The sequence below is a fragment of the Erythranthe guttata genome, chromosome 14 (genome assembly GCF_056151865.1).
Source record: "Erythranthe guttata isolate IM_541 chromosome 14, IM_541, whole genome shotgun sequence".
In the NCBI taxonomy this organism is placed as follows: Eukaryota; Viridiplantae; Streptophyta; class Magnoliopsida; order Lamiales; family Phrymaceae; genus Erythranthe; species Erythranthe guttata.
In genome coordinates, this window is record NC_142546.1 from 18,741,946 (window position 1) to 18,767,017 (window position 25,072).

Below are 25,072 nucleotides of genomic sequence, written 5' to 3' on the forward strand. Positions count from 1 at the left end.
ACGAGGAAAGATTATCAAAATAGGAATAAATTTTACACTATGTGTCTTCCCTATTAATTATTTTTTTTTCTCTTCTTCACCACACGGACACAATTATGATTATCTCTTAATTTTGAAAATTATTTAGAGGCATTTTTTTTACGTAAATATTTAGTTTAATGTCAAAAAAAACTATATGTATTTATTTATTTTTATGTTCATTATATTTTTATATTCAGTTAAAGTAGGAAGAAATTTGACAACGGAATGTCATCCACAATCCCTCTTCAGGCCGATGCAAAAGATTTGGAAAAAAATCAATTATGCTGCTGAAAGCTAAACTATCAAACTAACATAAAATCACAGCACAGAAGCTTAAATAACGGAAAATTCTTCACTAGCTCTCAACTTTTTTCTGTCACTAATTCACTTGTCAAAAACGAAGTCGTAAATGTAAGCAAGAAAACCCCTATGTCCAATATTACATTATTGCAAATGTCGGAAACAAGTATTTAATTTTAACTTTTTTTTTCTTTCTCCGGTCCTTGTGTTAACTGGTGGAAACAATAATAATTACTCCCGCTCCTCGTAGTCGACTTTTACTTTCCAGACAGTGGAAATTCCAGAAAGAACACAAGAATCCATCAATAAGCTGCAAATCTTCACTGATCGGAAGCAAAGGTTGACAGGATATTTTTCTTTAGTGTGAATTCATCACCCTTCGCTGCGCTGATTGACTGCATCCACAACAATGATGAAAAAAAACAATCTTACAATTTTTACGCAATATTTACTTCTCGGGTACAAAGGCTACATATACGCTCGTAAAATGATATATATTTGCAATAAGGGAGACTCATTGAAGGCTAATTTAAACTAGGGTAAATTACAACCACCCCTGAGGTATGGTCAATTTACGAAAAAAAACCCTCTTGTTTGGATAATTACATCTAACCCCCTCAACTATGATTTTTTCTTACACCTCAACCCTTATGGTGTCAAATTCAACATAATCATATAGATTTCGTGGAATGTGCTCTAGTTTGTACTCGTTTTGTGTGAAATACAGTTTCTGATGCCCCGCAATCTGATATATACAAGCAGAAAAATACATATTATGATCATCTTGCTTTAAAATGTGGAGTTAGAATTGGATAAGGCGGATACAAAAGTGATAATATTCCATATAATCTTGAAGATTCCACTAAATTTGAAACCGCAAAGGTGGACGTGTAAAAAGATTTATAGTTGAGGGGGGTGGTTGTAATTACCCAAACAAGAGGGGGGTTTTCGTAATTTGACTATATCTCAGGGGGTGATTGTAATTTACCCTTTAAACTACTACTTTTTCCAGCTATAAATCAAGGAGAACATGACGAAAAACAAACTTATATAATCACAGAAAAGTGTAGACACGGGACAAGGATTTACCTTGGCAAGGATACGTTCCAAACGTAGAACTTCATTCTTGGCATAATCGGAACCTTTGTCCATGCAGCTCTTGGCAGCCTTCACGTAGATCTTTCCGTATCTACAAAAAAAAAATTAGAGAAGAAAATTAGAACCAAGCAATTTAAAATGTCAATATACGAGTGATCAAAGATACAATAGGAAACCTTGCAGTGGGGCCCGTCAACTTATCAGCTTCCTCCTCCAAACGTTTGTATACAGCTTTTTTGTCGTCGCTCGATGCGGCTATGAATTCCTTCACTAAGGTATCAAGGGCCTCAACGATACCAGCCTAGGAGGAAAAAGAAAAAAGAGAAATTAATCAGAGATAATTAAATAAATAATTAAAAAAAATTGTGTCGGTAACTGTGCTACAGACCTTGGAAGTGAGCTGTCCCTTTGGGTCTCGGCTAGTTCCACACTTCTCGTTGATAAAAGTAACAAATTCGTTCAAATCTCTGCCACCGTCGTATTCTTCACCAGCCTTGTTGTTCTTTGGGAAGAACTTCAGCGTAGGAAAACCACTAACGCCAAACCTGCGTTGCGGAAGATATATGATTAAGACAAACACGTTCCATTGGAAGGTTGTGGTTACATAAGATATGGATGCAATATGTACTCGTGTATTACAAGTGATCTGTTATATATATATATATATATGTATATATATATATATATATATATATATATATATATATATATATATATATATATATATATATATATATATATATATATATATATATATATATGTTTCATAGCATGTATTAGAAGTTGTGATTATTTTGTATCACCAAATTTGTCCATGCCTAAAAATTAATATTTTACCAAATAGAGGGTTATATTTGTCATTCCATTTATAATGTAAGAAGCCTCGACCATGCTATTAAATCCAAAATTGTTCTTGAATAATAATATATCAGGGTTAATCAAGATTATCAAACGAGGCCTAATAGTAATATAGGTTCGGGGGTCTGATAGTCAAATTGACAGGACAACCACAAGAGAAGTAGAAACTAGTTATGCATCAAAAATCAAGAATCAACTATTTCTTAGCACTTACTTCTCTCCAATATCCTTGTACTTGTCTGCATCAACATTTGCGATGACGACATGTTGATCCAGCTTGAACGCTGCTGCAACTTTTTCGTAAACCTACATGTAAACGTGATATGAAGTTAGTAATTAAATAATTTATCCAACAGTCGTTTCAATTTACTAATGAGCCCGTACTGCACTTACAGGAGCAAGGTTCTTGCAGTGACCACACCTGAAAAATTAAGAGCACAATTTTTATTAGCCTCGTTAATTAATGCACTCCCAACAAACGGCGCATCGCAAATTGCATCACAAGACGTAAACTAACCATGGTGCATAGAACTCAACAAGTACGTCCTTGTTCTCATCGAGTACAATCTCCTCAAAGTTTTCCGGGGTTAGAACCACGACATTTGAAGGGGCTGATGCAATCTTGACATTCGTCCCTGAAAAAGTTTGTACGGGTAAGAACAGGGAAATATTGCATATTATTATGATTTTCTTTTTATTTTTTTGTGCTCCAATCATAGGTATTTATGTCACCATCGATTGCATATCAGATGATGTAATACCTTTTTTCAGAAGATCAAATAAAAATGAGAAATTAAAGTATTCGAACACGTCATATATCAAATGTAGCATTAAGAAAAAGGGGTACATAGTTAATCTCATGGATGAAAAGTGTAGCCTTAACCAAAAAAGATTTACCTGCTTCAGTATTTACATATTCAGCAAGGGCTTCGGCATTTCGTGCACCTTCATACCTAATAAATCAACATGTTAATTCGTTAAAGCTAAACTTTCTGTAAGACTTGAATGATTATAAAAACCAAAATTAGTGAAAATGAAAGGAAGAAATCGGAAAAAAAAATCGGTTAATGAAACTCACTTTTTTGGCTCGAGGGAGCCCTTAGGGAACCACTGGATGGTGGGATATCCGGAAACTCCGTACTTGCTGCAAACGCTCTTATGCTCGTCACAGTCAACCTAAAATAGCAGAAGCAGAAATCAAGAGCATTATTTTGCGTCCGTAAATTACAAATAATAAATCAAAGTGAGACATAGTAAAGAAGCAAATTGTTTTAGCAAATCCAGTGAAGTTAAAGATGTTTTATTAACATCAATTCCATACGAACAACCCTCGAATGAGCTTAAAAGCTATAATTCAAGAACAAATCAATAGCAAATATGTTATAATTTAAGCCAGAATTAGGCACATTTCATCAAACTAAAAACTGCATGCAGAAAAAAAATATATAAAAATATCGAAATAACAAAGAGAACCCCGGAAAGAAAATCAACTGTGAGTAGTTTAGGCCAAAAAGAATAGCAAATCCCATCTACAATTAAAATCATTATGCATAACCTACCTTCATATACAGCTTCGACAAAATGAGTGAAAAACGTAGCAGTAGAAGTTTACTACTGGATCACAATATAATAATAATACTTTTGAACCATTGCAATAAACATCCGCGTCGATGAGACTTCCAGGAAAGAAATATACGAAAATTTATTTAAGATTAACAACAAATTTGGCATAAAAACACAGTCCAAGACAATGAACATAATAAAACTACGAAAATAAAAAATAGGCGCTCGCTCACCTTGGCAATTACAACAGATTTTGCCTTCTTGAAACTTGCACCGAGGGTTTCATATTCGGGAGCAAGCTTTTTACAGTGCCCACACCTGTACAAGAAGGAACATTATTACATCATTAAATTTAAAACAACTCAATCCTAAAGGCAGCAACAATTCGACAAAAACTAGTCCAGATTCAACTTCAAATGAATATTCACTAATTATTAGATTACAATTTTCTAATCGATTTTGATTCAAATAAAATGAACTCTTACGAATAAATAAATAATCGCTGAATCAGATCTATAGATCAATAAATTCGTGCTCAAAATTCACAGATCTACTACACACTAAATCAAAAGCAAAATCAAGCACAAAAATCTCCAACCCATCAAAAATTCCAAAGGTAAACAACAAGCAGAAAATGAGAAAACCAGCATACTTCAAAACCCATTCAAAAAACAAACTTCGATCTTCAAAAAAATTAAAAAAAAAAAAATGGTACCATGGAGCGTAGAACTCGACGAGAGCACCCCGATCTTGGCCGACCTCTTTGTCGAAATTCTCCTCTGTAAGAACGACGACGTCGTCTGCAAATGCCGAAGCGACAAACAACAACGTAAGAGTGACGAAAACTAAGCAGATTCGCGATCTCGACATTTTTTTTTTCGTATTAGTTTTGTTGAACTGATTTTTTTTTTCTATTGGACTTTGATATTTATAGTTGCAGGTTTATTCTACGTTTTTCTTTTTAATTTTCTCTTTTTTCTTTCTTCGGTAAATATCATTTATGGCCCTTTAGTTTGAACTTTGTACACATTACTCCCTTGTATTTTCAAAATAGCACATGACCCCCTTATACTTTAAAAAATTTCATCTTCCAATTATTTACCCAGTGGAATGTCATTTATTTGAGGGCTATCTGCTTGTATTAAAAGGTCGTGTGTATAAAGTTCAACTTACAGGGTGGGTCATATGCTTATATTGAAAAGTATAACGGGGTCATGCACAAAAAACTCTAACCACAGGGGGGTTAATTGTTATTTACCATCTTTTTCTAAGGATGTTTTATTTAATGGGTAAATTACAAACACCCCCCTGAGGTATGGTCAAATTACAAAAATACCCTCTTATTTGGATAATTACAACTACCCTCAACTCCTCAAATTTAGTGGAATCTTCGAGGTTATATGGAATATTATCACTTTTGTACCCGTTTTATCCCATTCAAACTCTACATTAGGAAGCAAGATGATCATAATATGTGATTTTTAGCTTGTATATATCAGTTTGTGGTGCATCTGAAACTGTATTTTTACACAAAACGAATACAAACTAGAGCACATTCCACGGAATTTAGATGATTATGTTGAATTTAGCACCATAAGGGTGGAGGTGTAAGAAAAAATCATAGTTGAGGGGGTAGATGTAATTATCCAAACAAGAGGAGGGGTTTTGTAATTTGACCATACCTAGGGGGTGTTTGTAATTTACCCTTATTTTATTGTACATTTTCATTTATTTTTTTCTTTTTGTTTGAGAAAAACATTTTCATTTCTCAATGTATAATATATTTCTTTTTTTGTACTAACAAGTATCATTTTCCCCAATTTCCCCTTATTTAATGAGTAGCTTTTTACGTACAGAAGTTTTGAATTTTAATCTCAAACTGTGGTATTTGATGTTATATTTTATTTAATTAGTACATAATATTTGTCATATGTATAATATTGTTAACATTGAAAATAGATATTATTGTTTACATTGAAAATCCAATATACAATAACAATATAATATAAAGATAAAAAGACCGAATCAAACTTTGTACAAGAAACGACTATAGTTGCGAAAATGTGTCACTGTGACAAGGTCCAACCTATCATGTAGAGCCACGTGTACAAAAAGTTTATGGCATTGTCATCGTAGCAAGTGAAATGATTACCAACCCCCCTCATATTTTCCTTCAAACAATTTTGGAACATCTTAAATCTTTTATGGTCAATTACACTTTGCACCCTAAAAGTTCAGCATATATAATATTTGCTCCTTTAAATTATTTTTGTGTAATACTTGCATTTTTCAAATATCATTCGCAACACTTACTCCCTGTCTTGAGATTACATAGTCTCTTCCACTTCTTCATTGTGAAAGAAATTAATTCAAATTTATTCAATAAAAAAAAGGCATGATTTTATTCGAAATAATAAAATAGTCTCTTAGATTGTGCACTAATCAAATTAATTGTACACGAAATATTACATATTTTACTCTACAAAGTTAATGTAGTGTCACTCTAAATTATGCAGCATAACAATTCATTAGAGGAATCAAATGTGTAAACTAATGAAATTTTAAAAACACAATTATAAATTTTTTTTTTGTTAAATTTATAAAGTTTAAATAAATTAGTAAAGAGAATACTAAATGATGATTGTGCTAATAAAGGTAATTATCATATATAATAAAAAAAAGGGTAAATTATGCTCACACCCATGAGGTATGCTTAAATAACTTTAAGGTCCCTGTGGTATCGATAATTACACTCACCCCCTTGAAACGTAGTTATAAACTCTAATGGGATAATGCATCGGATACGTTATTACGATAGAGTTCTAACGCTCTATTGGTTTCAGGAAGTGGTGAAAATAACAAAGAGTTATGGGTGATTTAAGACATATTGGGGGAGCCATGTCACCACATAACTCCCCATAACTCTATGTTATCTCCACCACTAGCTAAGAGTAACAGTCCGTTAGAACCCTATCGGAATAATGTAGCCAATGCATTATCCCGTTAGAATTTCTAACTACGTTTCAGGGGGTTGAGTGTAATTATCAATACCATAGGGACCTTAAAATTATTTAAGCATACCTCAGGGGTGTGGGTGTAATTTACCCTAAAAAAAATAAAAAAAGGGAATATCCAGTGAATGTCCAATGTAGAAAGAAACTTTTAAAAAATATATAAATTAGTTATAAGTCAAACTTACCAACAAAAATAAAATAAAAAAATTGTTAGATTGTTAAAAAAATATAAGAAAATAGTAACACTTTCGAAAATTCAACAAAATCAAGGTTTGGTATATTTATTTATTTATTTATTTATTTATTTATTTATTTTTTGTGTGTGTATTTGTATTTTTAATACTTCTGGTATCACTATTATATAGTTTGTGGATTAAAAATTCATTTTTTTCCTATTAAATGAGGAGCAATTGGGAAAACTAAAATATTCTCTCAAATAATGGACATAAATATGGAAAATTGTTATAAATATACTAAAGAAAATTAAGTAAAACAAGAATATGAGAGATCAAATGTAAGGATAATAGAAACTTTTCTTGTTATTCTTTCTTTTATATTCAAGTGTGTTTTTGTGTCTTACAAACTAATCTATTTATAGTACAAAGAAGATTAATGTCCAAAGAGTTACAAGAGTGTACTTCAATTAAAGACCATTAATGGTTAGTAGCTCATTTGTTAGCCGCTAAGGTGGATTTATCTTGTACTGAAGATGAGAACCTTCCTTTTGAGTATAGCGAATGATGCCAAATAAAAATGATTTGTTTTCAAAAAAAAAAAAAAAAAAAAAAAAAAAAAAAAAAAAAAAACTCTTTATTAATTGGAAATCCACTTAATGCATATTCAATGCATTTACAACACTCCCCCTTGGATGTCCATCATTATAGAGTAATATGCCTCGTTAAAAACTTTTTCGGTAAAAGCCAATGGAAAAACCTGGACAAAGGAAAAAGAGTACACATCCATGTGAAGCTTGCGATCGTGAGACACTGCCTCGTTAAAACCTTGCCAAGAAAAACCCAGTGGGATAAAAACTTGGACGAAGGAAAAATAGTACAGTGTGTTAGAGTTAATGATCACGCTCCCCTTGATGTCGGCAACAGGTCTTTGAGTCGACGCATTCCAATACTATGGACCATCTTCCTGAACGTTGTAGTTGGCAGTGCTTTAGTGAATAAATCTACCAAGTTGTTGCATGATTGTATCTGATGAACGTCAATATCACCATTCTTTTGTAGCTCGTGAGTGTAGAAAAACTTGGGTGATATATGTTTTGTTCTATCACCTTTAATGTAGCCGTTTCTGATTTGTGCAATACAAGTGGCATTATCCTCGTAAAGTATTGTGGGTGTATCTCGTATTGAAGTCAGCCCACAATTTTATCGAATATGTTGAATCATTGATCTCAACCATATACACTCGCGACTGGTTTCATGCAATGCCAGAATTTCTGAGTGATTTGAAGAAGTAGCTGCCAATGTCTGTTTCACTGAACGCCATGAAATTGCAGCACCACCACAAATAAAAACGTAACCACTCTGAGATCTGCCTTTATGTGGATCAAAAAGGTAGCCGGCATCTGTAGCCCACTACTTGGGGTTCTGAAATGTTTGAGTAAAACAAACCCATATCAGTTGTTCCACAAACCCATTGCAATGTCTTTTAGTAGGCGCAGAGTTATATCTTGCTAATAAGTTGACCGAGAAAGCAATATCAGGTCTAGTGTTATTTGCAAGATACATTAGTGCTACAATGGCACTAAGATAAGGTACTTCTGGACCAAGTAATTCTTCATTCTCTTCTCGAGGGCGGAATGGATCTTTCTTTATATCCAACGATCGAACAACCATTGGACTACTCAAAGGATGAGATATATCCATGTAAAATCATTTTATAATCTTTTCTGTATATGTTGATTGATGGATGAAGATTCCATTGGACAAATGCTCGATCTGTAGGCCGAGACAAATTTTTGTCCTTCCGAGATTTTTCATCTCAAATTCTTTCATCAAATAGTTTGCGGTCTTTGTGAGTTCTTCAGGAGTTCCCACAAGATTTAGATCATCCACGTAAACCGCAATAATACCGAATCCACTATTAGATCTTTTGATGAAAACACAAGGACAAACTGGATTATTTATATACTCTTCTTTAACAAGGTATTCACTTAGACGGTTATACCACATTCTTCCAGATTGTTTTAAACCGTACAAGGATCGTTGCAACTTAATTGGGTATAACTCACGAGACCTTCGTTTAAATGCTTCAGGCATTTTAAATCCTTCAGGGATTTTCATATAAATATCACTATCTAATGATCTATAAAGATATGCAGTAACAACATCCATAAGGGGCATGTCAAGCCTCTCTGTGACTGCTAAACTGATCAAATATCTCAACGTGATTGCATCGATAACGGGGGAATATGTTTCATCATAATCAATCCCGGGCCTCTGTGAGAAACCTTGTGCAACTAGTCGTGCTTTATATCTCACGATTTCATTTTTCTCATTTCGTTTTCGTACGAATACCCATTTGTATCCAACGGGTTTTACACCATTTGGTGTTTGGACTGCTGGTCCAAATACTTTACGATTTTCAAGGGAATTTAATTCAGCTTGAATAGCATTTTCCCATTTTGGCCAATCATTTGTATGTCGACATTCTTCGACAGATTTTGGTTCGGGGTCCTCATTTGCAATATCAATTGCAACCCCATAGGCAAAAATATTATCAATAACAACTTTATTTCTACCCCAGTTTTTTCTGGTATTCAAATAGTTTTAAGATATCTCTTCGGATATAAGTTCTTTCTCATGATCCTCTCCAGGGGCATCATGTACTTTAGACTGATCAGTCACATTTTTCATAGCGCTTTCTTGTTCACAGATAATATTCTCTTCAGGAGAATTTACTTCTATTACCCTTTTCCTTCTAGGGTTCTTATCTTTTGCGTCAATAGGGCGCCCACGCTTCATGCGAGGTTTCATTATCTCTTCATGTTGCCCTTCAGGGACATCAACCCGTGCCGGGGTGTTTAGAGCGGGTATATGAGATTTTGTTACCATTTTCATATCGGTAAAAGCATCCGGCAATTGATTTGCAATATTTTGCAAATAGATTATACTTTTTTACTTCTTTCTCACATTGATTTGTGCGTGGGTCAAGATGAGACAAAGACGGTACATTCCATGTAATTTCACGCCGTTCAACCTGAATCGACGGTCTTTCTCCCCCTAACGGCGGGAAAATTGTCTCATCAAAATGGCAATCAACAAATCTTGCCTTAAACAAATCACCCTTCAGGGGTTCAATGTATCTAATTATAGACGGGGAATCAAAACCAACATAAATTCCAATTCGTCTTTGGGGACCTATTTTTGTTCTCTGAGGTGGAGAAATTGGAACATAAACAGCACAACCAAATATTTTTAAGTGAGAAATGTATGGCTGCTGGCCAGAAACAAGTTGAAACGGTGAATACTTCTGAAATGAACTTGGTCTAATCCTGACCAATGAAGCAGCATGTAATATTGCATGTCCCCAAATAGAAGTGGGTATATTAGACCGTAAAAGCAAATGTCTAGCAATCAGTTGCAAATTCTTAATAAAGGACTCTCCAAGTCCATTTTGAGTATGTACATGGGCAACTGAATGTTCAATATCAATACCAATTGACATGCAATAATCATTAAATGCTTGAGATGAAAATTCACCGCCATTATCAAGACGAATAGTCTTGATAGGATAATCAGGAAATTGAGCTCTTAATCTTATAATTTGAGCAAGAAGTCTAGCAAAAGCAACAGTACGTGTTGACAATAGACATACATGTGACCATCTAGATGATGCATCAAATAGAACCATAAAATAGCGAAATGGTCCACAAGGTGGATCTATAGGTCCACAAATATCCCCTTGAATTCTTTGTAAAAATGTTGGGGCCTCGCTACTAATTCTCATTGGAGATGGTCTTATAATTAATTTCCCTTGTGAGCATGCAATGCATACACATTCATGGGGCAAAAGAATCTTCTGGTTCTTTAAAGTATGCCCATATGAATTATTTATTATTCGACGCATCATGGTCGATCCTGGGTGACCAAGTCGATCGTGCCAAAGAGAGAAAATTTTCGGATCATTGGACTTCTGGTCCATCACAATATTTGTTTCTATTACGCTTATAGTCGCATAATACAACCCTGATGAGAAAACTGGGAGTTTCTCTTTAACATGCTTCTGGCATGGAAATATTGGTTGTAATACAAAGAAATTCCATATTCCCCTCATTCATAGTCTCGATATGAAATCCATTGAGACGTATGTCCTTGAAACTCAATAAGATTCTTTTGGATTTATTAGAGTACAAAGCCTCTTTGACCAAAATATTCGTTCCACCAGGCAAAATGATACTAGCTCTTCCGGAGCCATCAATTAGTTTGGTAGTACCAGAAATTGTACTAACACTTTCCTTTGCCAATTTCAAACTCAAGAAATATTTTTGATCTCGAAGAATTGTGTGTGTTGTTCCACTGTCAACCAAACAAATGTCTCCATCGTTCAGGTTGCTCACGGACTCATTATATTCTATTTTTCTGGGAATAAAATAAGTAATATAAGAAGATATAATGAAATTTATTTTCTTATATCAATCAAACAACCAACCACACATGAAATTATTTCGAACTCATTTAGGGAATGGAAAGATAAACATTATTTAACTCAAATGCAACATAAATGTAATACTTGATCAGTCGTGATTGATCTATTTGTTGCCATCATTGTCATCATCACCATGAAATTTGATCCCATCAATTTCTCCACTTGGCTCGGGAAAGAAATCAGCAACATCCAAATGGGTAAGGTCCATTGGATCAATATGGTCATTCTCGGTGTTGCTAAAATCAGTAAAATTGATTTCTTTCCCTTTTCATTTTCCCTTGATGGATGCTTGATATAAATCAACAAGGTACCTTGGAGTACGACAGGCACATGACCAGTGTCCTTTCACTCCACACCTATGGCAACTCTCATTTTGATTATTATGATGGCCAAATTTTAAAGCCTTGCCCTTGTCTTGTTTTTCACCATTTTTATTCCACTTCGGGTGGTATGGTGCAACTCTAGGACGATCTTGATGTCGACCATGACCACGGCGATACCCACGCCCGCAGCCATGACCTCGACCAGGATTATAGTTGTTTGCATTCACTTCAGGGAATGAAACATTGTGCATTTAATTCTGGAAATGCTTGTGATCCTATTGGGTGGGAGTTATGATTTTTCATCAAGAGCTCGTTGTTCTGTTCAGCAACGAGGAGGCAAGAAATCAATTGAGAGTATTTGGTAAAACCTCTTTCACGATATTGCTGCTGCGGGAGCATATTAGAGTCATGAAAAGTGGTAAATGTCTCTTCTAACATGTCCTGTTCTGTGACATCGTCTCCGTATAATCTCAATCGATAAACAATTTTAAACATGGCAAAATTATACTTATTTACAGATTTAAAATCTTGCAAACGCAAGTGCATCCATTCATATCGAGCTTTAGGAAGTATCACACTCTTCTGGTGATCATATCTTTCCTTTAAATTATTCCATAGAGTAGCAGGGTCCTTTACCCCAAGATACTCGGATTTTAAGCCCTCATGGAGATGATGGAGCATAAAAATCATTCGTTTTGCCTTATCTTGTTCACTTTCCTCATTACCATCCTTAATGGTATTTCCGAGGTTCATGGCATTCAAATGGATCTCAGCATCAAGGATCCAAGTTAGATAATTTCTTCCAGAAATATCTAGAGCAGCGAACTCAAGCTTGGTGATGTTTGCCATAACACTGTGTCATAAAGTGAATAGTGCTTTAGATTATATGTATATTCAAAACTTCAGGTTTGAGTCTAAAACCAACATTGATAATACTAATACCAATACTAATATTAATATTAAAACCAACACTAATAATACTAATATTAATACTAATCCTAATATTAATACGATGATTAATACTAATAGTCTAATACTAATATTAATATCAACACTAATATTAATAATTAATAATACGTCAATTCTAATACGAATATTTAATGTTTAAACTAATACGCCAATACTAATACGAACACTAATACTAATACTAATATTAATACTAAAGTAATACTAATACTAATACTGATACTAATACTAATACTAATACTAATACTAATACTAATACTAATACTAATGTTAATGCTAATGTTAATGCTAATACGCCAAGACTAATATGAATTTGAATACTAATAATAATACTAATAATGATAATAATACTGATATTGATATTGATACTGATACTGATACTAATAATGCTACTGATATTAATATTGATACTAATATTAATGCACATACTGATACACATACACATATTGATACTGATATTGATACTAATACCGATACCGATTCTGATACTAATACTCATACTAATACTATTATTAATATCAGTGTTCTAAATAACGGTTGTGGCGGTCGATATATCGGCCGCCACATCGGTATCAGTTATAAAACTTTACGATTTTTTTGAGGCGGTTTGGAATATTGGTTTTTTTATGGCGAGGAGGTTTGCGGCAGTTTTTTGCGGGTCAAACCGATATATCGGTCAACAAATCGGTTTGTTTGTTTTCTTTTTGTTTTTTTTTTTGAATTTAAATTAAAATGAAGATAGGTTTTGTTTTTTTGTTTTTTTCAATTCTTTCAACTTCCAAAACCAAACCAAGTACTACCCCGCAATGTACTGCAAGAAAGAAGAACTTAGCGATAACCCAAAATATGAGTTTAAGCTTTGTTATGCTTATATTAATTGTTGGTGCGAAAAACTTGTGTAATATTTGTATTTCGTAAGAATCTTTTATTATATTATGATCTAATTATTTTTATTTTTTTGTTATTTATTGAATAATTAGAATTATATAATAACATATGAATGATAGGATAGAATTATGTTTAAATATTATTTTTATATATATTTTGAGTATTTACAAATAATATTTAGAAATATATTACATTAAATTTAAAAACCGATTTATTTTCGATTTATCTCCGATAAATCACCGCCGCGCCGATTTATCGTGTGGCGGTCCCTAATCGCCACGAACCCGATAACCGCCTTTTAAAACCTTGATTAATACTAATACCAATACTAATATCACTAATAATATTCATACCAATAGTCATACCAATACTCATACATATATTGATACAAATATTGATACTGATACTCATACTCATACTCATACTCATACTAATACTGATAGTGATGTTGTTATTGATAATGCTCATCAGAAATATTGATCAGGCCAGAGGATTGTGCAATGGAATAAGGCTTCAGGTTATTAATATGGGAAAACACGTCCTGAACTGCAGGATCCTCTATGGTAAACATGTTGGTGATATGATGTTCATCCCTAGAATGACTTTGGTACCGTCCAACTTTGCATTGCCTATTAAATTCCAGCGACGTCAGTTTTCGCTGGTGTTATCATTCGCCAATGACAATCAGTAATAGTCAAGGACATATACTTTCTCATGTAGGCATGTACTTGTCGCGATCTGTTTTCAGTCACAGACAGCTCTATGTCGCACTCTCGAGAGTTAAGAGTCGAAGTGGTATAAAGATTTTGATTAACTCGGAATCTGGTGATACGGCCAACATTACAAATAATGTTGTATACAAGGAAGTTTTTCAGAGTATATGAAGGTAATTTTATATAAAAAAATTTACAGTATTCAATGACGACCTTTATTATCTATTATTTATATGTTTTGTTATTCCTCATTTGTAGGTTTATTTTAATTGTACTACGAACTTGCTATGAACACCGCTCACTATATTTCATGAAGGTAATTGTTTTACAAAGATTTTATGCCATTAAGCAATTATATTGGTATTAGTTTTGGTAACAATTTACATATTTCGTATGACCATTGTACAACATATGCAGGTATTTGAATTGTATTGGATTTGTTGCATGCGTTTAGGGCGGTTGGTATCAAATAAAATAACACTGATTGTTTGAATCAAATTCAAGATTTGAACGTTCATATCTCATTATGGTTGTTAAAATTTGGGACCAACAATATATTCGCTCTTTGTATGTGGAAATTAAAACCTTCCATGTTTAGTTTTTTCATTTATTTCGACTTATTTCGTCACTTACAAAATACTAATTAGTTATCTTTTTTTTTTTTTTTTTTTTTAATATTTCTTTGTATTACATATAAACAATTGATCTTACTATTTCGAGAACCTTTTTTATTAGTCAATATTTGTTTTACAATGAATATCCCGTGCATCGCGCTGGTGTAGTACTAGTTGTAGTAAGTATTCTAATCTACCGATTTGCTACAAAAACACTAGACCATCATCACAAAAAATGAGAAATTTAAAACATTTAACATAACAAGTTAAAAGAGAATAGGCAGACATCTGTCAACAAGTTAAAAAACTTCAAAGAAATCAAAAGCCTTGTCGGCGGGCCATTGTCGCTCCGGAATTAATTTGCATTTTTCGAGCACTTTATGCATCATATGGGAAGAGTATTGGATGGTTCTAAACCGGACTTGATCAAGACATTGTAAGTACAAACATCGGACCCACTTTCATGCTACCAAGCTCGTGCAACTGCAAATATTGGATGCATCACTTCTCGCTTTGGCAAACCATAATCAACCAAGCGTGGTTGATTTTATTTATAATTTAGAACATTCGTAATAATAAAATGCACACTTTTTTAATTATTTAGTGATTCATAAGTAGGAATGAGCAAGTCGGACTCATCAACCCAGACTCATTAACCCGTTGAACCCAGACTCATCAACCCGTTGAACCCGTCAAACCCGTGACGAACCGTGCCACTAGGACCGGACAAATAAATCTATCAATAGGATTAGGTCCTAAAATGGGAAAAATCCGCGAGTTTTGGTCTAGACGATAATGAGTTTCGACCCGTAAAGGTTGAGTTCTACTAAAAACCCATCATGGGCCCGCCTATCTTAAATCAGTTGAAAACCGACAAGTTTGATTCTTTAAAATCAAGATCGCTACTGACGGGTCGATGATGGGTTTTGCTAGAATCCGCGGGTATATGACCCGTGCAAATCCCTATTCATAAGTAATATTAGCTTGATCAGTTATGATTATTGTATATTTTGATTAAAAAAGAAAGGAAAAACAAAACTATCTACCGTTAAACCTCTATAAATTAATATAGTTGGGACCATCAAAATTTCATTAATTTAGCGAAATATTAAGTTATCGATAAATTAATAATTATATAATTTATATATTAATTAATAACTTATTAATTTATGAAATTACTTTTATTATCATTTTCAAAAATATATATTTTTTAATTTTTTTACGTGTATATCATTCATTCATTACACGATTAGATCAATGCATCTATAGCCCGTAGCACGAACGTAAGCTCTTAATGCCGCAATAGTATATAACTATTTTATGTTGAGTTATGAGAAAATTATACCGAAAGTTCTAACCGTATTAAGAAAAGAAAGGGACGAGATTGATGGTAATGTGAACTTCAACAAAAAACAAACGACAATTAAATTACCCTTTATAGATCTATAAAATATGTACTGTACCATGTAATTCAAGAATTATTTTTATGCATTATTAATTTATATATTATATGGGGCTTCTTAAAATTTTCGAATGTGTATTATCATTTAAATTTAGCGAATTATTAATTTAGAACGTTGTCCTCGAGTCGGGACCGAAAAAAAATATTATTTAAGCGAGATTATTAATTTACCGAGGTTCTGCTGTATATATCATTTGATCTTTCCTTGTGGATGAACGATGCTACACGGTCAGAAGAGAACAGTGCCCAGAGGCTGTGAAGAAGAAATCAAGGAAGTAATTTTCTCTAAAAAAAAAAAAAGGAAGTAATAGTATAGAATAGAGTTTGTTATTCGTCCCACATCGGTTATAATAGTAAGAAACGCTAGAGAAATAGATTATAAAAGAAGAGGGCCTATTATTGTAGAAGCTCATACCTTTCTCGGCCTTTTGGCTAAGATCAAGTGTAGTATCTGTTCTTATCAGTTTAATATCTGATATGTGAGCCATTGGCTCACACGATATTAAATTAATTTTTTAAGGGGGAAGTTCCATTAAGGCAGCTTGCTGTCTGGGTCTTTGAGCGTCGCCCATGTGTTGCACTACTGCACGGGCCTGGCGCACCCCACCGAATCTAGTTGAATAATTTAACGTAGTTGACTCAGATTTTGTATTGAGCAATATATTTAATTAATTAATTAATTACAGCAAAATATAATTATGTTTAACAATATCTAATTTTCAGAACATATTCTAATCTACAAGTCCGCTGAAAATATTGAGCCAAACAATTTTACTAAGTCTCAATTGTCAGTGAGTATTCTAATCTACCGATTTGCCAAAATATTTCAACAAGTATGAATCTCAAGCTATTATCTTGAAAAATCAGTTACTAACTTAACTACAGCAAATTTCAATTTCTAACAAAAGTACGATAACTTTCGTGCGCTCGGTTATCAATAAGAAACATATCCTAAAACATGGTGAGCTTACCAGAAAATGTTGAAGGAAGTTGCATTCTCTCCATGTGAAATTTTACAAGTCAGATATTAAATACTAACAAGTAACAACCAACTGCGCAGATATTGGACAATCAAGAATTTGATGGATTTCGCTTTGTGCATATTATCGAAAAAGTACTAGATTGTTCTAAACCGAACTTTACCATACTTGCAACAAGATTTTGAGCTACTTCCGATTTCTCATCACCCCAAAGTAGTTGGATTGTCATGTTGTAACTATAGATAGCTACATTAGGCATCAACCCCCTTTTGATCATCCTACCTTCCCTTCTCTTCGGTATCCATCGATCATTGTATTGTACACTGCATCATTGGGTTCGACTTTCATTTTCGCCCACCGTTTCGAATACTTTCGATGCCTTATTTCATATTTCCTTGATTGCACCAACCGTTTATCAAGACACCGTAAGTACAAACATATGCTACCAAATTATTCCTCTTCATGTAAGAAAGTACTTCAACTGCATTCTCTATGTTATTCCATTTAACAAATAAATTAATTAAGATAGTATAGGTCACTTTCGATGGAGAAAGTGACCTATAAATTAACTGAAAAATAAATTAATTATGAGAGACTCTTCTTTAGCAGTAAACACATTAGCTTGAGTTAAGGATTACTGGGTTCATGCAATAGACACAGAGCATCTCATTGCACATAATTTCTGCGAAAACCAAACATAAATAGAAAGTTGTAAAGTCATGAGTATAAATCCAAGGGGAAATGTTAATATTCAATGTCACAGAAAGCAGCCGAGTGTTTTTTTTTTATCAAATTGGCTATTCATTATTGTCCCACATCGATAAAGAGTTCTTATAATGGAAAAGAGAAGTGAATATAAAATGGGAAGCCCTTCGGGGTTTGTAAGGCACGCAGCCGCACGGTGAACACATAGCGAACTATTCTTTCGCCTTTTACTAAAGAATACCGTGTGTTCTCCGCAATTCAAGCGGCATACGCCACTTTTTGTAGGGTGTCTCTCTATAATGAGTGACCCCACCCAACTCTAGTTTAATATATTAGTTGTGATTTGGGTCTAATTTTGTAGTTATGTTTTGTTAAGGATGCGTTGCATTTGGGGCAATTTGCTATAGGTCCTCCTATAAGAGATTATGCGTGTTAAAATCCATCTAATAAACTCTAATTTTCAGCAGATTTTATTATTTGTAATTTGTCAAAAATACCCCTATCAATATATGGTAAAATAAATCTTCAAAATCAAATCCCTTATTTTTCTCCCTATTATACTGCAAATTCGAAAGTTAGAATTGTAAATCTCTTATATCGATTTCTTCCTTGTTTCTTCAAAACTAAAATCTCCAAAAATTCTGAAGCCTTCCATTGGTTTGGGTGTCTGAGCGTTTGCAATTTATAAGGTCGTTTGCAGTTTGTCTTCATTCCATTTTCCTTCGTTCGATTTGTTGTTTCCCAATTTGCATTTGTGCCGTTTTGCTGTTTATTGTAAAAAACGCACCATCGCTCAAACGCCGCGCCACTGCCACAACCGTCGTGTCCGCTTATGACTCTGTAAAATGCAAATAGCAAACTAATAATTAAAACTTGAATATTTAAAACAACAAACTACCTATGAATTCGCCAAATGCAAATAACAAACCGAACAAGTAAAAAAATCAGCATCATCTAATTACAAACAATAAAATGAAAATATGATATGCAATATCTAAATGCAAATAATAAAAATTTTAAATACAAAACAAAAATATCATACATATCATAAAAATGCAAAAAACAACAATAAAATTATAAAAATATTCTATCAATGCAAAAATTGCAATCTGTAGTTTGCAACAAAATCTACTGTTATCGGTTGCAATTTTCAGTTTAAGTTTAATGCTGCAATTTGATTTTGCTGTTTCATTTTTTTTTTTTTTGTTTTTTGCTATTTATTGAACCGAAATCAATTAGAAATACAAACATACATTATAAACTCACTACATATAAATACAAAACGAGAAGAAAAAAAAACTCACTTTGTGCAAGCAAGGAGCAATTTATGTTTGTTGTCCGCTTTTAACTCTTTCACCGAAAAATTATCTAATAATGTAAAGCTCCCATTTTTTTTTTCTTCCCTATAACATAATCCAAAAGAATTCGAATTCCAAAGGGAAAAAAATCAAACAGATGTAATCGAGAAAGCGCATAGAGAAAGAAAGAAGTTGATCGGAAAAAAAATCGAAAAGGTGTTGATCGAAAAGAAAAAAAAAATCAGAAGAAAAAAGCGAGAGACACGAGATGGAGAGGAAGAGAAAGGTGAGAGATTATATAGGAAGAAAGATTCGTATGATTGGAGAGAGATGGAGTGATATATGAGATTTGTTTTCTTATTAATTGAGGGTGTTTATGCCCATATACTAATTGTTTTATTTTATTTATATTATTTTTTTGTGATAAAGGACATATACCTATATTTATCTAGCAACTAGGATCTCTACATATATAAGTCCATAATACGGGGTATCTAGCCAATTTTCCCGTTGCATTTCGATGGATTTTAAATTCATAATAATAAATTACTTGGACTTGTTTGGATTGAGGAATTCAGGTTGATTATAAATCCCCACTACTCTTAGTTATTTTTGGAGAGTAGTGGTGGATTTCAAATGACTTCAAATTGGGGTCAATTCAAATCTTTCCTTCAAATCCTTTCCCCAAATTTCATCCAAATGGAACCTAAGTGAAATTTGGAAAATTAGGGAAGCAGTCTTCGGTTTATTTTGCATTGGAGCTTATTAATTATATTTTCTCATTCACCAATAATAAAACTTTGTAATAGTTTAATTGAATATACATTCTACATGATTGAATATATATTATGCAGCAAAAGTCTCTTAGAGAAACAACATATTCGTTTTCTCCAAAATGTGTACACAAGAAAATGATCAAATAATGAAGGAGATAAATTGATATCATTTGTTTTACAGAGAAGTCCAAACAATAAATATACGAAATTGAAAACTATAGCATATCGAAATAGAAAAATGGAAAAGAACAAATAACTCAAAAACAATATAAACGAACACAAATTGTTGTACATTATGATTATCCTTGAAAGGACTTAAATATAATGAAGAAAAAAAGATTGGTGAAATAATTACTGTTCTTAATGTCAAAAATTATAACTTAACGACAGTATATTGACAATGTTAAATGCACCTTCACAAGCTGCAAAATAATTTGAAAGTTAAATGATGCAAAAGTTAAGTGCCACATAATAAATAATGTAAAAAAATATACAAAATTAATTATCTGATATTTCATAGTACTTCTTTATAAATAACATTTGTTGTACAATTGAAAATATTTTCATCTTTGTCAACTATAAGTATCTTCAAACCCTTTCCTACGAAATGTCGCCGAAGATAAGCTAAAAAAAAAAAAAAGAATACAACTAACCATGAATAGTTAACTATATAATTTGAAAATGTAAAACATGATTGAAAAAAAAATATAACTTAACGAAATTAGATAGATCCACTATACAGTTAGGGATAGCAACGGGTCGGTTATGGGCCGGGTTTGCCTAAACCCAAGACCCGATCCACGAAAAATATATAAACCCAAGACCCGCCCCAACCCGCTTTAGCTTAGACCCAGATCCGCCCCAACCCAAACCCTAACTAAACGGTTCCGACCCGCCAGACCGATTAACATACAAAAAGTTTAATATTTTTTAATTTTTATAACATTTTGCTTGGATATTTTTACGAAATAATTTCAATACTAAAATAAAATATTTTAAAAAATCTCTACAAGTGACATAACATGAATAGTAAAATTACAATTAATTATATTTAACTTCGATAATAAGTAAAATTCAAAATGCAAGAAATTAGCGGTGGTCGACAAGTGATAAATATTACTCACGAGAAATAAAATTCGAAAAATAAAATAGTGAAAATAGGTAAATGAGAATAGACAAGATGGAAATTGATAGTTTGATAAATGAAACTCGAAATTATATATATATATATATATATATATATATATATATATATATATATATATATATATATATATATATATATATATATATATATATATATATATATATATATATATATATATATATATATATATATATATATATATATATATATATATATATATATATATACGGGTCGGTTCCAATAAGACCCATAACCCGACCGAGAACCATCCGGTTCTAGAAACTTAAACCCATTATCCGACCCAGAACCATTTAGCTGACCCAGACCTGCCCCAAACGGGTCGGTTCCGGGTCCAAGACCCGCCAAACCCGTACCCATTGCCATCCCTATATACAGTTAAACCTCTATAAATTGCACATACAGGTGAGACCAACAAAATTTTATTAATTTATTGGAATATTAAATTGCCAATAAATTAATAATTATTATTTTATACATCAACTAATAAATTATTAATTTATGAATTTATTTTTGTTAGTACATATTTTAATATTTAATCGACAAACTGTTAGATGGTGAAAGTAGCAAAGAACTACAAAATCTAATCATTGGGATGGATTATCGTAGTATAAGTTGTCGAATATCTCTTGAACTACCCTGAATAAAATAACATAACCTCATAGATATTGGTCGACAAACATATAATTCATGAGAACTGATAAAGAAGATGAAGTTGAACATGAGGAAAGCTCTTAACTCAACAATTATATTGCATTTGTTTTTTGTTGAGCTATGAATTTTGAATATTATTTTGTTATGTATTTATATATTTATCATAAATGTTTGTACTATACATAATACATTTGAAGTGTTAAATTATGATTTATTAATTTGAAGTGCACTATGTTCCGGAATCCGTAATCAGAACGGTTTCTTCACCGTGACTCACCGGAACGCCGAGAAAATAGTGGGATGGGCGAGACAGAGCCACGGAATGGCCCCGACGCGGCCGGAACGGCGCCAAAACAGCACCGGAAGAAGAGAAAATAATTTGAAAAAAACATAATTCGACTAATTTGACTAAAAATAAGGGGAAAAAACCATAATTAAATTTTCTCTCAAATTACTTTTTGCTGTTTGGCTTGTGACTGGTACTACAAAGGAGCTGATGGAAATGGAATCTCAAATTGTTTTTGTTGTTTGTCCCTTTTAGTGTCCTAATATTCTTGTTTTTGCTGTTTGGCTTGTGATTTATGTGTTGTTTCTGGTTTCTTGAATTTTAATATTTTGTATTGTGAGCAATTTGATTTAATTTATTATTTTTCCTGGAACATGAAATTGTGGGAGCAGTACTTACTAAGCTTACTAAGGCAGTGACAACACATTTCTACCACTCTTCTTTTCCTCATTTTTTTTATTTTTTGAATAAACACTCAATAATAGCATAGACATAGCCATGCAGAAATGCACATGCACTCCTCTAGGCAATCACATCTGTCTCCCACAATCTCACTCAATAATAGAACCAATAATAATACATAGCCTGCACTGATATCAACTTTTATCTTCAACATAGTATATAAAGAGGAATTGGAGAGACTTTGGAGACAGAGCAAAAGAGAAAAATATAAACAAAGTCATTAAGAAAAAAAATTAAGTGCTCAATCATCAGATCTTCTCTTCGTAAAAGGTACACTTTGATATGTTTGTAATTTTTTAGTTTATAATTCTATACGTTGCTAAAAGTAGTGTATAATTTATTAGCTATAGTCATATAGTATTTGTAATTTATTAATATAGATAGTATGAAGAAAGAATAATTTTGAAAATTACTAATAATCAATTAGTATTTAGCTCTAATTGCACTTATTTTTTCCACAATCATGTAGAATGGGTCCAAATTCTGATACAGGTTGGGATATCGGCGATATGGTTGGTGACAATCGAAAGAAAATCAAGTGCAAATTTTGTCATGTAGTTACTACAAGAGGAATAACAAGATTAAAACAACATATTTCTCATATATATGGAGAAGTAGAGGCATGTAAAAAGGCTCTGAAAGAAATTTCGGTAATATTGCGAAAACATCTTTTAAAAAGCAAAACTGCCAGAGAAATAATGAAAAAAAGAAAAGAAACAGCTATAATGGCCATTAGAGAAGAAAGTAGGCACATTCATGACGTTGATACTGAAAGTAGCAGCGAGAATGATGATGAACAAGGTTCCCGATACGCAAATAGAGAATATTTATCACAAATGGAGAAGAAGCAATTACGGAATGCAATGAAAGAAAATCGAAAGCAAGCCGTCGATTAAGAGGAGCGTATGCGAAACGATGACGGTATGAACTTTAATATCCTAGTACATTGTTATACTTGTAAACCATGTCAATTAATTAGTATTATTTAATTGTATGGCATACTGGTGGTACTTCTCGAGGTCAAACATCTGGTATGAAACGAGGAATATTCAGTAGGTCTAGTGTAAGAGAAGGAACTAAGAAGTTTTCAAGCGGGGTAGATCCTTTCATGTTCCCATCAAAACAAAAAACTCTCAAACAGTTTTACGCTCCTAAAAAAATCAAAGCAGTTGGTAAGGCCATTTCAAAGTGGTTTTTATTTAATGATATTCCGTTTAATGCTGCTGATAGTGGACCTTATTATCAATCTATGATATATACTATTGCTGAGGCGGGGATTGAAATTACGGGTCCTTCTGGGCGTCAAATCGGTAGTACTTATCTAGATGAAGAAGTTTATAAAATTGACGGTTATATATCCACTTTGAAAACAAAATGGCAAGAATATGGTTGTGCAATTATGTGTGATGGGTGGAGTACAAAAAATAAGCATCCTATCAATTGTATGATATATTGTGATCAATCAATGATGTATCATAGTTCTGTGGATTGTACTGATAAAATAAAGAACGCAAATTTTATTTTGCTTCTTATAAATAAAGTCATTGATGAGATAAGAGAGCAAAATATTATACAAGTTGTTACAGACACTGAAGCTTCGAACAGAACTGCTAGGAAAATGTTGATGCGGGAAAATGCGGCATATATTTTGGTCTCCTTGCGATGTACATTGCATCGATCTGATGTTGGAAGATATCGGTAAGATGACAAAAATAAAAAGATGCATAGAAAGGCAAAGAAAATTACAAGTTTTATTTACAACAGTAACAAAATTGTGAATCGTATGAAGTTGTACACAAAAAATAGAGCGTTTTATTCCAAACTGATTGACATTGGGAATTCACAAATTTTTTCAGATTTCAATTTTACAATTAAACCTTAATTTTGGAATCTCTTAATCCACCAAGAAAACTCACATGAAATTTCCGATTACCTATAAGGAATTAATCAAATTAAGATTGAAATAAACCCTGGTTGGGTAACCTTATTTAGAAAACCTTAACTTATTTTTCTTTAATCATCAATGCAAACTTATTAAACCAGAGAAGATAATTTAGAAATTAATCAAATAACAATTTATTAGTTCCACATAATTGTCGGATTAGGACCATAAACGTGATACTTAATTCATGAAAGAAAAAAAAAAACAGATTCCATGAATTAACGAATGGATGAGAATATATCATAATTTGAAAATTCTCGATGATTCAAGATATGTTGGCTCTGATACCACTTATTAGAATAAATTTGAATAAATTCCATAAAAC

At 32.6% G+C, this 25,072-nt stretch overlaps 2 protein-coding genes, 2 non-coding genes and 1 pseudogene across 4 annotated transcripts; 3 read left to right on the plus strand and 2 right to left on the minus strand.

The window, feature by feature from the left end:
- Positions 1 to 354: 354 nt before the first annotated feature.
- UNE5 (thioredoxin family protein) lies at positions 355 to 4,927 on the minus strand. The gene is made up of 11 exons (XM_012981168.2): positions 4,556 to 4,927; positions 4,074 to 4,158; positions 3,356 to 3,453; positions 3,175 to 3,230; positions 2,795 to 2,912; positions 2,671 to 2,698; positions 2,492 to 2,583; positions 1,808 to 1,964; positions 1,596 to 1,720; positions 1,411 to 1,510; positions 355 to 716 (listed from the first exon to the last, which is right to left on the minus strand). The coding sequence occupies exons 1-11, from the start codon at positions 4,708 to 4,710 to the stop codon at positions 642 to 644; spliced, it is 1,089 nt and encodes a 362-aa protein (XP_012836622.1). The 5' UTR covers positions 4,711 to 4,927; the 3' UTR covers positions 355 to 641.
- A 6,689-nt stretch (positions 4,928 to 11,616) lies between these two features.
- On the minus strand, positions 11,617 to 12,685 carry LOC105964129 (uncharacterized; annotated as a pseudogene).
- Positions 12,686 to 16,890: 4,205 nt separating this feature from the next.
- Positions 16,891 to 17,086, plus strand: LOC148765358 (U2 spliceosomal RNA). Its single transcript, XR_016030019.1, has one exon. It is a non-coding gene; the product is annotated as a U2 spliceosomal RNA (small nuclear RNA).
- A 1,265-nt stretch (positions 17,087 to 18,351) lies between these two features.
- On the plus strand, positions 18,352 to 18,472 carry LOC148765359 (U5 spliceosomal RNA). The gene has a single exon (XR_016030003.1). It is a non-coding gene; the product is annotated as a U5 spliceosomal RNA (small nuclear RNA).
- Positions 18,473 to 22,976: 4,504 nt separating this feature from the next.
- On the plus strand, positions 22,977 to 24,632 carry LOC105957239 (uncharacterized). The gene is made up of 2 exons (XM_088814116.1): positions 22,977 to 23,075; positions 23,275 to 24,632. The coding sequence occupies exon 2, from the start codon at positions 23,839 to 23,841 to the stop codon at positions 24,505 to 24,507; it is 669 nt and encodes a 222-aa protein (XP_088670242.1). The 5' UTR covers positions 22,977 to 23,075; positions 23,275 to 23,838; the 3' UTR covers positions 24,508 to 24,632.
- Positions 24,633 to 25,072: the final 440 nt, after the last annotated feature.